We start from the raw sequence: 16240 nt of genomic DNA on the forward strand, positions 1-16240 counted from the left end.
AGATTCAAACTAAAAAGCTTTCTCTCAGCAAAGGAAACTATCAGTGAAGAGCGAGTCTACAGAGTCGGAGAATATTTTGCTACTTATACTTCAGATAGAGTGCTAATATCCCGAATCTATAAAAAACTCAAAAAACTCTACACCAAGAATACAAATAATCCAATCAACAAATGGGCTAAGGAAATGAACAGACACTTCACAGAAGATGTACAAGCAATCAACAGATATATGAAAAAATGTTCAACATCTCTAGTAATAAGAGAAATGCAAATCAAAACTACCCTAAGATTTCATCTCACCCCAATTAGAATGGCGATTATCAAGAACACGAGCAACAATAGGTGTTGGTGAGGATGTGGGGAAAAAGGTACACTCATACATTGCTGGTGGGGTTGCCACTCTGGAAAGCAGTATGGAGATACCTCAGAAAGCTTGGAATGGAACCACCATTTGACCCAGCTATCCCACTCCTTGGCCTATACCCAAAGGACTTAAAATCAGCATACTACAGAGATACAGCCACATCAATGTTCATAGCTGCTCAATTCACCATAGCCAGAGTGTGGAACCAACATAGATGCCCTTCAGTTGATGAATGGATAAAGAAACTGTGGCATATATATACAATGGAATATTACTCCGCCATGAAGGATGATAAAATTATGGCATTTGCAGGCAAATGGATGAAATTGGAGGATATCATGCTAAGTGAGATAAGCCAACCTCAAAAATTAAAGGACAAATGATCTCACTGATAAGCGGATGAGGACATATAATGGGTGGTAGGAGGGGTTAGCGTTAGGGCTAGGGTTAGGTTTAGGGTTAGGGATAAGGAGGGTGGTAAGAATGGAGGAAGGAAGGACTGTATAGAGGGAAAAGAGGGGTGGGAGGGGTGGGGGGAAGGGAAAAAATAACAGAATGAATCAAACAACATTGCCCTATGTAAATTTATGATTTTTAATAAAAAAAGGGAAAAAAATTAAAAAAAAAGATGAATGGATAAAGAAACTGTGGTATATATACACAATGGAATATTATTCAGCAACAAAGAAGAATGATATTATGGCATTTGCTGGTAAAGGATGGAATTGGAGTGAAATAAGTGATGCTAAGTGAAATAAGCCAATCCCACAAAAACAAAGGACAAATGATTTCTCTGATAAGTGGATGATGATACATAATGGGAGGGTGGGTAAGAGAAGAATGGAGGCGCTTTGGATTGTAGAGGGAAATGGGTCAGGAGGCGGTGGGGGAAGGAAATATGGTGGACTGAGACAGACATTATTAACCTATATACATGTACGATTACACGAATGATGTGAATCTACATTGTGTACAACCACAGTTGTACCCAATTTGTGTACAATGAATCAAAATGCAGTCTGTAAAAATAAAAAATAATAATTAAAAAAAATGCTTGCTAAAATTCCTTCTATCCATCTCTGTGGGGAAATATGAAAATACCAGGAGTAAAGGAGTCAGGAGGGCCTGAGCATTGGATGATATGCCACAAGTCACCAACATTCCGGGTTGCTCTTATCCTAAGCCTACAGCTGTCTAATAGAATCAAGTGAATTTCTCGTATCCGACAGTATACCAATAAAACCCAGGAAAAACAAGGAACTCATGTGGCTCACAGAGGGTCTTCTCTGGATTGTCAAAGATGTATACAGGTGTCACTTTATTCCTCCTATTACCTCTGCTCCAAATGCTATCCTTATAGAGCACTGTATATCAACCTTCCAGCTGGAATTGGCACATCTTTCTCAGCAAAGCAGAAAAGTAGATTCTCAGTATATTCTTCAGGTGTCTGTGAGACTCTGGCGATTTAAAATCCACCCAACATTCGAACCCCTGCTCCATAGATCACGGTGTTGATGCAGATACCACCTGTTCTGCCACTCATGCTGTTATCAGCCTGGGCAAGGACATCTCGCTGGAGATTTCAGGTGCTTGAAGTGTCTTGAATCGTTAATAATAAAGTACTTACATCAATAGAGTTAGCAAAGAAGAGGCTGCTGTGTGGCAGGATTTGTCTGAATTAGGCAAGGGGAGACACTAGGATTCTTCCCCTGATTGAAAACACTCAGTTCTTGTCCTTCCAGGTGAAAGTACAGCTTCTACATACTGCTTCCCATCAGAATCCCAAAGATGCTACCGACAATACTCTAGGTTCAATAAGGACTATTATTAAAATAGGAGCCACTTAACAAAGTCTATTTTTTACCTCTGTAATGAAAACGTTCTCTTTTCCAGATCTGATGGTCCTCATTCATAGGTGGTAGAGTGTCAGCACCCCACTCTGAAGTCTATGGAGCTAATTATGTTCATAGTCTGTCTTCCTTGAATCTGAAAGAGTATAAGAAACTTCAAGTTCTGATTTCAGTTCATGTATCTCTAGCATTTGACACTAAAACCAATGGAAATTGATACTTTTGAGGAGTTCAGACTTTCAACTAGGAGGTCCTCCATCTCTAGGGTTGAAGTTAGTGGTTATACTTTGGGGTTTGTCATCACCATACAGGCAGGAAATGAAACCTAAGGTCAGAGTGGACCAGGGATAATGATATTCCAAGGTGATTGAGGCACATAAAGAGAAACGTTTGTGCAAGAAGAAACAGGACCCAAGTACCCAAGATATACCAGGCACACAACTTATGAATGTTCTATAAAATGTAAAGAAGATTTAACTTGAAATTCTAACATCAGTAAAGGCAGGTGTGGGCCAATGTGACAATAACGAAGACTGTGAGGGACCCAGGCAAATGGAGAGCTCTTGCTTCCTTGTAGGCATTGTCTCAGGAACATTGTGAGCTGAAGAGGACATACTTTCTCTTTTCTCCCTAAAAGGACAAAAGTTTTCATCTACAAGGGGAAGAGCAACGAGATGGTAGCCTGCAGGCATGGAGACCAACCCACTTCAGCTGGGTAGAGGATTAGGAAACAAAAAGCTGAACGCCTGGAAAGGCTGTAAAGCTCTGGGCCATCATTACAAATGGAAGAGGGTAGAATGCTGCTGAAGGTCACAGCCCTGAGTCCCAAGGCAGGGCAGCCAGAAGATTCAGGAAGGACGTCACCTCCACATTCCCCAATTTCAAAAAGCTTTGAGTAAAAAGAAGGGGAACAGCTGTGGGGAGAGAATCTCTCCAGCAAAGAGCAGAAAAGGGAAGACCCAGAGCCAAAGAGAGGTGATACCTCTTGTGAATCTGTCTACACCACACACTCAAGGTCTTGCTAGAGGAATGGAAAGTGTCCCTCACAACACAAGAGACTTCAAACCCAGCCCAACACAGAGGTCTAACAGAGGACAACCCTACTCGTCTCCAAGCATGAGAAAGATTTATCTCAGTATTTAGAGTCCTGTATAAAATAGCCAGCTTTCCACAAAGTATCACAAGGCATATTTTAAAAAGTAAAATAGGAAAAGACTATCTACAAAGACATCTAGAGCAAGAGTGGAAATCCGACTTGGATGTGACACAGAAACTGCAACTATCAGATGGCGAATTAAAAACAACAGCTATGAAAAATATATTGAAAGATCTAATGGTAAAAGTAGAAAATACGCAAGGCGAGAAAGGCAATTTTAAGCAAAGTTAAGGAAACTAGGAAAGATATCAAATGGAAACTAAAAATGAAAAGCCAGTCACAGGTGAATAATGCCATCGACTCACTCTATTGACACAGATTTAGTACAGCAGCTATAGAAAGAATCGCATGTGGCTTTAAGGTAGGAATCATCCAAATTGAAACAAAATGTAAGAGTAGGGAAAAAACAGAGTATTCATTATAGTTTATATTGGGACTGTCCCCTGAAGGCCTGTGTGCTGAAGGCTGGGTCCCAGCTGACAGTGCTATTGGCAGGTGGTGGAAACAGGAGGTGGGGCCTGGTTGGAGGAAATACGTCACTAGGGCAAGCCCTGGAGGGTTTATTTTGCCCCTGACCCTTGCCTTTCTCTGCATTTATCTTTCCCTCTTCCTCTTCTTCTCTCTCTCTCTCTCTCTCTCCTTCCTGGCCAACAGGAAATGAACAGCTGTGCTGTATCACGGACACCCCATGATGCTCTGCCTTAACACAATCCAAAAAGGTTGTTCCTCTTTGGTCTTTTGTCACAGTGATGGAAGTCTGATTAGTACCATATCTAAGACGATAAGTTATTATTAAAGGTCTAACACAGATATAACAGAATTCCAGGAGGAGAAGAAAGAGAGAATTGGCAGAACACATGTTTGAAGAATTATCGACTCAGAATCCCAAGATAAATGACAGACACCCACCCACAGATTATAGAAGTTTAAATCCTTCATCCTCATTATCAATCCCCCACCACCAAACACTAGGTATATAACATTCAAATTGCTAAAAGCAAATACAAAGAGAACATCTTCAAGGCAGACTATGGAGAAAAAAAGACACATTATCAAGAAAGGAGCAAGAATAAGAATTCATTCTCTTCACAAACCAAGCATGCAAGAAAGCAGGACAGCGAGATTTGTTAAGTACACAAAGAAAAACTGGGAACCCTGAATTCTACATTCTGCAAAAATACTCTTCGAAAGTGAACAGCACTTCTCAAACAGAAACTGAAGTAACACATGACCAGCACATCTTGGCGTGATAAGGACAGTCAGCTCCAGGATTTTATCAGGGACATTCTAGCAATGCAAGGACAGAAGGGTTCCATGCCCAATTTCATGGTCAGCCCCTCTCACGTGCAATAGAGGAGAACATGCCATGGAGAACTGATAGTGGGTATCCCCTGGAAAAGAAATAACTATACGAAGTTTTCAAGGACTAGTCATATGAGATGCTCTTCTTCTCTGTGTGAAATTCCCCTGCTTTCTATTGGTCTCCTAGATGAGGATACTGAGAGCACATTCCCAGGCCCTTAGGTCAGCTGCTAATTTTCAAATTCAAAATTGATTTCAAGGTCAGTGCTGGAATCTTTTAAAATGCAACAGCAGAGACCATTGACAGATAGAAAATCAAGCCTTCACTGTTCCACCTGGGTTCAAGTCTCTTCCTTGTGCCTCAGCCACCAGGTGCCCACTCCCCTGCCTGTGTCCATCTCAGCATAGGTTTTCAGGTGAGCATGGAAATGCCCTGCCCAGCTCTCCCTTCAAGGAAGGACTTGCTACCCAATGCAGAGTGGCAATCAGCAAACTCTGTGGGGTCTGCCTAAAATTCAGGGAGGTGCTTCCACTCCTGTCAAAACCCTCAAGTGCCCATGTCAGATGAAAGAGGAAGGAGGGGCGTGCAGGCTCCGCCCTTCTGCCTGATGGGAATACCGACAGTGATCCTCTCTCCCGAGCCCCCTGCTTACTGGCCACGCCTCTTCTGGCCTGCATCTCATTTCACATTGCGATGCTCTGTTCCTTCTATGAAGACCTCCAGGAGCATTATGGTATTCGGAGGTCTGAATTCCAAGGCAACTTTTTTCACACACTAAAATCTGCCATGCATTTACTCAGTTTTGTGTCTTTGGGTCTCTTTTGGATTATAAGCTTCTCGAAGGGGGAGACACCATCTTACATATGTGAGTTAACGTTTAGAAGGCTGGCACATATAAGCATGTATTGACTGTATAAGAGATGATTGGGATAGTTATGGAATTTTAGAAGTAAATCTGAGTGATAGAGTCACAAATGTGCTCCTCAGAATGCAGAAGCTATGTAGCTGCAAAAGGAAATATTACTGTACTCTTTAAAAAAAGTGTGAAGTTTAGAAAAAAAAGGAAGAGAAATCCCTGTTAACCATAAAAAGAACACATTTAGTGTTGATCATAGTGTATTGATAACTAGAGGAAGAAAAATAACTGAGAGCTTTCTTATTTTTAATTTACATGGGGCACATATGTAGGAATGGATATTAAGGTGGGGAGATGCGATTGGATTAGGCTGACTCTATTGATATGGGCCTCTAAGGGGAGATTCTGCATTGGAGGTCATAGCTCAAGAAGTTAGGAAAGGTGTTAAGTTGTCTGGATGAAAAGATGGCTCCCCATGAGCAAGATGGAAACACCGATCTCTCTTGGGTTAACATAGAGGAAGGGATTCAATGACTTAGGGAATCCAGGACTTACACAGTTGGCTCCCCAGACAAGCAGATCTTTGGCTACAGACAAAATTATACTTCCTTGGTTCTAGGATTTGGGGCCTGGGACTGAGTCACACTACTAGCATCCAGACACTATTCTTGGCCCTTGGCCTCATTCTATTGGTTCTTGATTCTTCATTATTCTTCATCAGTCTCTCAACTTCATATGCAAGCACAAATACAGCCAAGAAATCCAGTTAGCCAATTTCAATTTATTGCAGTTGAGGATACATAAGGAGAATCACAAGTACACTAATATTTCATTACCCTGTGCTTCAATGAGAGGGAGAATGGCTATGGAGCAAAGGACGAAGCCTAGGTGGAGAGATGTGCATTAGGGAGTCTCTGCAGAGAAGTTGTTCTGCAGGACGATCATTTGGGGCACTGGAAGTGTGGAGAGCATGCCAGCGTGCGCCCATCCATGGTGGATGTGTGATGAAGACAGAGAGGGAGCCCAACGCCCCAGATGGACATCTCACTCTCTCATGGGGCCCTTCTCCTTAGGCTAGAGACAGAAGCAACTCTTCTTCTTTTAAAAATAAAAACAGCAACAGCAACAAAACCATTTTGCCTCGCTTAATTTCTCTTTACGCTCTTCTATTCAGTCTCCCTTCTTATTGCCCGATCCCCCGCCCGTTCTCTCTCTCCAAACACCTTTGCAAATCTTTCACTCCTCTGCTCGTCGCATCCCTGTATGGAATGCCTCTGAGTCCATTAATTTTGCTGTTTTCTCTTCCCCATCTTTTCACATACCTGGAGTTTATATGTCACTGTGTGCCAGGGTCCAGCCCTAGCAGGAGTCCATGGGTTCCACACTGGTAACAGGGCGCGGGGAGACAGCATCGGCGATAGATGGAGAATGAAAGACACAGACTCTAGTTCTGGTGCAATCAATCCCACTTTATTCTGGGGAAGGCTGGGTTTATATACACTTTTCTTCAGGCTTTGATGACAGGCTCGTGACTAATAAAATCAAAGAAGTTGCCAAAGCATAGGCAGGAATTGTTCTTAACAAGGAACCGAAAGATTATGAGAAAACAGTAATCTTACAGATCATTCTTACCTAATCACAACTGTTTTAAGCATATCTAACTATGTCAATGAGCTAATACGATGTTTATTTCCTTAATATCTAAACTCTATGTGACCTAAGACTATTATTATTCTCACGGTTAAAGCGATAGACAAGTAATCTCACGTGACCATCTCTACTAGGTCCATCTGGTTACTATCTAAATTGCTGAGTTAAGGGCTACAGGAGGGCAGCGGTCCCAATGGTTCTCGTGGCCAAGTTTTTTTACTGAATAGATTACCCAGTATTATGTAGCTCTTTTTTCCAGAACAGGGCATTGTGCACCAACGTTTATTATAGGGGTGACCTATTCTTTGTAGGAAGGAAGGAATGTTGTGAAACCTTATTCTTTTACCCCACCAACACACATAAACAAAACCATCGTTAGAATTTAACCAGCCTGTTGGAGACAAAGGCAGATCTGTATCTATTTTCTCCAGAGGCTTTCAGGGACTCATTGCAGTGTTGCAAAATTATTTTTGACTTTGTTAGTGGTAAAGACCCATTGTTTTTCAGATTGTAGGTAAAATTTTCTGGAATTTTTGTTGTATTCCTCTCATCCCCTTAAGCAATCCATCCAGACTGAAATGAGTAATATATTATCAGAAAAACACAGCAGAAAAAACATCATGCTCTGGAGCAAAACATCTGGCAATTCCTTTTAGGATGAGCCTTTGCAAACGTCCTCCAGAGGATCTTTGTCAAGCACTGGATGGAAATCCAGACGCCCCCGCAACTGTGGACTTTTCCCAAGCCTCCATGTTCCATCTCTATTGGTTAGTTATTTTCTCTTGGATTCACTTTTCTCTTCTTTGGGCTACCTGCTGTCCACTGTTTTGCAAGGTACTTTAAAAAAAAAAAAAAAACTAATTCTGATGTCTTCTAGATTTTATCCTAACTTTTTCACTTGGATTATAAGCATGCGAAGTTTAACTTGGCTTCACTTTATCTCCAAAATAATTCTTAGAGTGTTAACCTGCCTCACCTAATAATGAGCTCTCCTATAATTAAACTAAACCTCTATCAACAAATTGTATTTTTAATACAGCGTTGGATGCTAGCGAGGCCCTTTCCCACTGCATTTCCCTTTGTCTCCTCAAGAAAAAAGTCTGAAACAGGGTTTCACTTCCATCTATCTGTGCGTCTCCAAACCTCGTGTTTCTGAACTCCAATCTTTTTTCCAACATAACTAGGTGTCCTCGTTTCACCTTAGACTCAAATGATGTGTGAGTCAAACCACTGCCTGCTTACTTTATTCTCTCACTTGTTAGCAAGATCTCCTAGTTGCTTTCGGTAGATCTTTTCCTACACGTTTTAGATATGATCATTCTCTCCTTTACCACTAAGTTCATTTCAATATACATCTCCATTATTCTTCCTTCATCACCAATGTCCTACTATCTGTTCTTTCCACATATAGGTTTTCTGTTTTTACCTATCTCACCAGATACCGGGTCACTGAATAAAACTCCCCACCACCTCTTCACCGATCTGCACACACTATTGTACTACGCTGTGTCAGAGAATGAACTGGAGATTGAAGCAACATATTTTTATAAAACTCCATGTCTTTGAAAGAATATGCTGTCACTGAGGGAGTGTAATATATTTGGATATAGAAAATTACATATCATGTAAGTTACACATGTATATGGATGTGGGTACGGGTGGGCAGGTGCCTATCATACATAACTGTAGCTATTAGGAACTCTAAAAATAACTAAGAACTAAATATCATCAAATTGTCAAAGTTTAGCTCACTCTCAGCCCAGCCTCCTTCTTGTCTTCCATTTTTGCAGAGTTATACAGTAAAGTCCTGGTGATCAGGTTGATCTCCCAGAGTGATGACTTTGATATCACAACACAGAACAAGAAACGTATCCACCAATGGGGGAGTGATGGTAGGTAGTAGATCAGAAACAATAAAAACAAAATATTGTCATCTGCAGGACAAATCGAATGTAAAATGAAAAGACTGCATTGAGAATAGAAATTTTCTCAAGAGTCTTTTAAAGATTTTGGCTTTACTGTGAGTCAAAATGTTCAAGACACATGACTCCTATGAACCCATGGGAGAAGACATTTCTATTTTGTCTTCCAACTCACTGTAAATTGGTGAATAAATGTTTAATTCTTCATAGAGACGATCATCTGGAACCTGAAGAGGAAAAAACCATTGCAAATCAATCACCAAGAACTGTCCATTTCTAGAAGCCCTGTTCTAGAGGCTCACCTCCTTTCCTCCTGTCTTCCCAAATCTCCCCCCCCCTCTCCTTCCCTCTTTCTTTCTCTCTCTCTCCCTTCCTCCCTCCCTCCTTCCCCCAGCCCTCCATTCTAACTATTCCCTCCATCTCCAGAAAACCACACCATATCAGCTGGCCAGCTGGACCCGTGTCAGTCCACGACAAGTCTGTGAGATTTGGCTGTGTCTAGGCTTTGGTACATCTGCTGTCCTATCTATCTTTGGAGAAAAGTGATTTTAAAAAGTGGTCAGAGTGGAATGCATCAGGACAGTGGACACAGTATGTTTCATCTGGCAGATTTGACTGTGCCTCCATACCTGATTCTCACCAAAGGTGTAACAGATGGGTGAGCCCATGGAAATGCAGGTGCAGTCATGAATTAGGACATAAAAAAGCATGAGACTTTAGAGAAGTGAAAGGGGGAAAGTCAAGAAGAAAGAGAAAAAGCAGGGACAAGTCTAAAGATTTTCTTCTGGACAAAATTGAAGACAGACATGCTGCCTGCACATCCGTCTTTCAGCTTAACCCATTTGAGGCACCAAGATTTCTAAAATTATAAAGATCCTATTTCCCTAACCCAATATCATTTTTGCTAGTTCTGAGTATAAAATAAGATTTAAAACATAATATTTGAAAACAAAAATCAGTGAAATTTTGAGAAACAATTTTCTGAAGGAAAAAGAAGGCCCCACCTCCCCAGCCCCAGAAAAAAACCCCTCAGGGCATAGTTTTAAGGGGTAAATCAAATTTCTTAGCCTGTCATTCAGGATTTCATGTCAGGCCTCTGCATACCTTATCTCCTTTGAATTCTTCTCCAATCCCATAGATTGTGAGTGACATGGCGCTGCCAAAACCCAGGATGGTGAGAAACAGCATCATTGCCACAATTTCCTATCAAACAACCACCAAAGAGATGGCTACGTGACAGGTGTCCCAAGAGTTCACTCCCTATAGCAGCCCCTCTCTTTCTCCTCCCCCTACACGATCATCTCTTGTAAAGTGACACATACGTGGGAAAACCAGGAGGCAGAGAGTTTCGACCTTGAGGGGTCTGGCCAGGAGTGGGGAGGGCCATTGGCCTCTCCTTGGGCTGCATGGACCTGAAGAACGCTACCTCCTGAGATGGAGGTTCCCAAAAAGGATTTGTGTTGGTGGGGAAGGGAAACAGGTTTCCTGCTTGGATGGGGACCCAGGATCTTAGACGTTTCCCAAGAAATACCTACGGTGATAAAAGAAACCACAAAGCAGCTGTCATCCTCACGAATTTTCTCACACTGGCTGATATAAGCCCAGCTGTTGCTCAGGTTGAGGATCAGGATGACGGTCCCTGCTCCTGCAGCTATGCTGCTGACAGCATTCGCTCCCAAGCGTCCTCTCACCTGTCAGTCAAGAAGACCATTCAGTCCCGGGCCTGCACCTGCCAGCACATTCACTGCACTGCCTGGCATTTCAGACCCGGTTGCATCCTGCAATCTCTGGATCAAATTTTCAGTTAAAGGGAGGAATCTTGAAAATCTCATCATTGCTTAATAAGCATCTATTACTTTCTTGCTGGCACTGCAGCACCCAGGCTGGGGATGGAGCTCAGGGGTGGAGCACACGCTTCAAAAACTCGAGACCCAGGTTCAATTCTCATCACCCCACACAAACAAATATGAAGGCATTGTCGGATCCTCAGATACTACCCTTAATTGGAAGCTAATTATTTAATTGATCATGTGACTATATTTAAATATTTACAATATATAATATGTAATATATGGGACTTCTTTGCAAACTTAGGTCAAGGCAATCAGACTTCTTTGTATGTTTCCAATTATTCTATCCAACCCAAAATGGACTGGGAAAAAAAAATAACATATCCACACTCACTGTAAGACAGCAGCTGAAGCTGTGTCTCCCTCAAGATCCTACAATTCCATTTTCTTACCTTCGCAGGGAAGAGTAAAAACAGAGTTGCAACTCACCAGATACACTCCATTTTTCTTTTCAGATATAATTGACAAAAGTCCAGAGATAGCAAACTGTTCAAAAGGGAAGGAAAAATAAAAACATGGGTCTCTGCACTCTACAGTGTCCATTCTCCAAAAACAAAGCAAAATCTTGAGTATGCTATAAAGCTATCTCTTAATGTTCCACTCGAGACCAATGTTTCTTATTTCCTATAAAGTGCTTCTCAAGGTTAAATGTGAATCTGAATCATGTGTGTCTTGATAGAATCTAGGTTCCTATTCCTGAGATCCTTCATTTTTACCTGGCTTCCAGGTGAGGCTGACTTTGATGTTCCTGGGTCACCCTTAGAGTAGCAGCAGCATCTGGTGCATGAGGTCTGTTCTAACATACCCTCACTTCATTGTGACTTTGGTGTGTGTGCATCCTCTGTGTTGCACTGGCATCTCCCTCAGGCAAGAAATACTGCAGCACCTATGTCTCCAGAGTCTGGAGAACATCATGCAGTCTCATACTGATTCCAAAACGTGCACGAGGAAAGGCTCAGCAAAAACAGAAGTGGAGAGCACAGTCTCTAAAAGATTTCAGATTGTCTTGGGTTGCACGACACTTAATGAGCTAAATGCTTGCAATGCAAAGATAGTAGAGAGAAATTTTGGATGAAATATGGTAGAGGATCAAGGTGATTCTTAAATTAGGATCTGAGTACTATGGATTTAGCAGAGTGTCAAACTAATGTGATATTTTTTAGGGTTAATATATCTTCCTGTGAACATACCAACACGTGCTAGTGTTGATGCAAAAACAACATAAATAATTGCACACTAAATATGGGAGGTGAAGGAACACGGTAAAGAGAACATACTGTATGATTTCAGTTACATAAAGCTCTAGACAGTGCAAATTTAGTTACAGGTCTAGAAAGTACTTGAGGATGGCAGGACAGGAAGTAGAGGCAGGCAGGGAAGGGCTCTGGAGAAGTTCAAGGCAACTTTTGGAAAAGATAGATGCACTCATCCTATTGATGGGCTGATATTTTAATGTGTGTGTATCTATAAGTCAAACTCGTCAGATTGTAAATGTGTGCAATCCATTGTTCATCACGTATACTTCCATCAAATTATATGTCCTTGTGACCTCATTCAGCCACCTGTTTTATGAAGTCTATTGATTAAAAGGAATACAATGAGAAAGTCCCCAGAAGCATTCCTAGAACATAGTAGAAGTTCATCAAATACCTGCTAACCTCAGCAATCCCCCTCTCCACCACCTCCTTCATAAAGCTAACTTCTTAAATTGTTTTTAAATTAACAGATAAAATTTTATGTAGTCATTGTGTAACTTTATTGATGAATAGTGCTAGGGGTATTTTCCAGGAATTGGATTCTGGAAGTCTGGGTTCAATTTCTATGAACTAAAACTCCCTGGGGCAAGTCATTTAACTTTAATTCGTCAGGTTTCTCATCTGATAAAAGCATGCTAAATGTTTTTCACACAGTTTAATGTAATAAGATCCCTTTATTGTTATAATTAGTGAGCACATATACAAAAAGGTGCTTCGCAAACTGCAAATACATGTATCTATGATGTATATATATGTGAATAATCCTATTATCTTAATGTTGTAGGTAAATAATTAGTTGGAAATGAATAAAAGAAAATCTTTGTTTGGTGTTATTTCAATAACAATTATAAATATATACTCACAAGTACTGCTCCCCAGAATGGGTACCCTGCTTTAAATGATGAAAATATTTCTTCATCAAAGTCTGAAATATCAAGTACGGAGAAGACAATTGTTCCAAAACAAAGGCAAATAGCACCAATCAGAATCTGTGTTACCTAGAGAAAAATGCATGAGTTTTATGAAGTTGGAAGATATTTTCCCAGGATTGTAGCCATTTTCTTGTCATAGAGACCCAATATGAGAAACAGCTTTGGTATCTTAGTCTGTCCAAATGTGAGTCTCTTCAGTAATCCCCTGGCTACTGTAAGAACTGAACTGATATAAGCATGGTCTAAAGTGTGAATGGCCAATGCGAGTTTCCTATAGCTTTATTTAAGTAGTCATGGTGGACATCAGCAATTGTTCCTTCCAAGTAAAGACAGAGATTATGAATCCTCCACTCCTATTGTTCATTCTTGTCCCCCTAATTTAAAATCTTCTAAAGGAATGCTTCTCTCTTTCCAAGAGGGCCCAACTAGCTTCAGCTGTTCATCTCCAAGTATTTTTAGAAGACTCCTCACTTCTCGTGAACCCAGGTAAGGAAACAGCTGATGGAACCACGTTCTTTTTCCTAGAGCCAACCTTTACTCAGGCTGCGACTTCTCAGCTCACTCACTCACCCCCAGGAATTCCAGTTCTCTCCTCAAAACTGTCAGCCATGTCTGCTGTGGTGGGGATGTGGCTGATGTCCCCTGCTGGGGACTATCACCAGGAGATGCTTCCAAGACCTCGATTTCAGGTGCACTGTGAAATTTAACAGAAATTCAGGCGTCAGGAAATTCTCTAGCTCCCTGTACCAACTCTTTCACTGACAGAAAGCAGTTTCATTTATTTGCTTTTCAAAACAACCTTCCAATTGAAATCTTCATGGTAATGATTAAGGCATGAAAGCTCAGAGGATCCAAATACCTTGTAGGGGGTGCCAGGCTAGCTCAGGCGCTGGTAAGAGCCACAGAGTCAGGACCCAGACCCCGGGAATTGTATAGGAGCATACTTGTGGCGAGCAGTCTGCAAACTCGTTTATTGCAGGAAAAACCATACATTTTGTAGACTTTTAGCCCAATCACAATGTGCCACGGGGGATCAGACCACCAGGCCCCTATACAGTTTCCCTTGGTAACACTAGATCAATCTGGGGGCAGTTGTTTACTTTCCTAAGTGGTCAGAGCAGAATGCTCCTCTCTGCAAGTTTACACACTTGAGACATTAGTTGCTGTGAGCCAAGAACTAGGATTTCTCCCAACAGTACCTGATCAAGAAACTTCAAAACTGTCTGCATGATCAGATGAAATAAAATAGGACAAAAAATCATGTCAAGTATTCTTACTCTTAATGCAGGTTTGCCATCAAACTCTTCGCCATTCATCTATGTTTATTAGTAAAACTGAAATACCCAAACAGATATGTTTACTTCGTATTTAATCATAAAGTCCTTGTAGCATAGAAATGCACCTGAATGTGTTTTGTGATTCACACAAAAAAAACTTCCTGTGCACTGAGAACAGTAAAGAAGTGTGTGCAAGGGGCTGGTGGGGACTTGACTCCTATTTTCCTCTTCAGAGCAGGATACCACAGTTTAAGGTTCACAAGGCCAACCACAGGAGGTCATTTTGTAAAGCTTCTGTCCCCAGGACATATCAGGCACAGAGGTAAGAGATCTACATAAGTAGTCGAACTCCCCTGTCCTATACCCAAACCCTGAGCCTCTCGTGTTAGAAAACCTGTGATTCCCAGTTCACAAGCTGAGTGAAAACCTCCTTCCCCACCAGTTAGAAAGGAACCACTGGGAAAGTAGAGCAAATAGTGCCTCTAAACCCAGCATATTTATCAAACTAGATGAGCCAGCATGGTGAGAAGAGAAAAAGCAATAATTGCAACCCTTGCTTACCTGGAAGACCCATGTGGATTTGGAAGAGCAAGATCTGCCCTGCTCTGATTTTCTTGGTCCATTTCTTCCTGAACTCAGCAACCCAGGAGTGAGGAATATGGTTACATGGAGGCTTGGTGGACTTCCTCTGAGTGTGTGGACTAGAGAGGCCGTTAAAATGGCTTGACTCCAAACACCGATGATTATCTTCATACGCAAGCCATTTGTCCAGCAGATTAAGTTTTACAGCTGATTAGGACCCATAGTGTCTTTCTTGTTAGAATTAATAGCGAACTTGAGAATCCTAGTGAAGAGGGAATATGAAAAGTGAGCAAATTTGAGACTTCTGGAACAGAATTCTGCCAGGATCCACAGAACCTAAAACAGGAAACATTTTAGTGGGGGTTGAAAGGGTACCAGAGAATTGCAGAACAGAAAGAGGCGTGGGTGGCTCTTTTCTGGAATTTTCTCCATTTGCGTCTATGTCTGAATTCCTCCAGTCATACCTTTGAAAAGTCCAACTTCCCTGTCTAATGCACACCTGGCTTCATGTGCCAGCTCAAGGCCGAAGCAGTTTTTGTGGCTGTTAGTCTCTGAATCTTCAGATCTGTTTCTGATTTCACTATCTATTCTGTCTCTTTCTGTCTTTTGACCAGTATTTACGTAACTGTCCACACCAGGTAGTCTTGGAAACCACCTGCTGGACAGATAGAGTCCTAACTGCTGTGAACCTTGCTTGGTAGAGGGTGACGGCTGAGACGTTTTCGCACTGAAGTCTCCACTGCCTCCTAAACCATGAGACTGTGCTGCTTAGATCTTTGCAACGGTAAGAACGTGACGATAGAAACACTGGAATTAAATGAACTTGATTTAAAAATCCCATGAACAAGTCTGAATAGTGTGGATCTAAGCCACATGCCTAAATAAGGAGAATACAGCCAAACCAACGCACGCATTCTAATACCATAAATAGCTATGCCGGAGCAAAAGGAGTAAGGGCAATTCACAGAAGGTAAGTATGGCTTATATTTGGGTTTAATTGTAGACATAACCTTGAATGAATGGCTTTTAATAAACTGCAAGAGACTTCATACTACATCCTAATCACCTGTGCTGTTCTCCTGGGGTGTAGCAAAGCTTTTCAAGAGAACTAATAACATTTGCAAGAACAGACTCCAAAGGATCTATCTTTCATAACAATACTTTACTGACCCAGAGGCTATCTTTCCACCGTGTCTGCAGGAATGGGTGGACCTAACAATTACACTACTTGAATTAAGAAATA

At 41.4% G+C, this 16240-nt stretch overlaps 1 protein-coding gene across 1 annotated transcript; it reads right to left on the reverse strand.

Annotated features, from left to right (window-relative positions):
* Positions 1-8027: 8027 nt before the first annotated feature.
* On the reverse strand, positions 8028-15542 carry MS4A2 (membrane spanning 4-domains A2). The gene is made up of 8 exons (XM_079101569.1): positions 15373-15542; positions 14977-15259; positions 13709-13832; positions 13070-13204; positions 11380-11436; positions 10636-10791; positions 10205-10303; positions 8028-9327 (listed from the first exon to the last, which is right to left on the reverse strand). Exons 2-8 carry the CDS (start codon positions 15036-15038, stop codon positions 9229-9231), a joined length of 732 nt encoding a protein of 243 aa, XP_078957695.1. The 5' UTR covers positions 15039-15259; positions 15373-15542; the 3' UTR covers positions 8028-9228.
* Between the last annotated feature and the right edge of the window lie 698 nt (positions 15543-16240).

This window comes from Sciurus vulgaris (genome assembly GCF_902686455.1).
Source record: "Sciurus vulgaris genome assembly, chromosome: 11".
NCBI lineage: Eukaryota > Metazoa > Chordata > Mammalia > Rodentia > Sciuridae > Sciurus > Sciurus vulgaris.

Coding starts and splice junctions, on each gene's coding strand:
- MS4A2 (XM_079101569.1), bottom strand. CDS start 15,038: ATGGACCAAGAAAATCAGAGCAGGGCAGATCTTGCTCTTCCAAATCCA. Junction 10,304..10,635: donor TTGTGGTTTCTTTTATCACC/GTAGGTATTTCT, acceptor GTTGTTTGATAG/GAAATTGTGGCAATGATGCT. Junction 9,328..10,204: donor AAGAATTCAAAGGAGATAAG/GTATGCAGAGGC, acceptor TTTCCTCTTCAG/GTTCCAGATGATCGTCTCTA.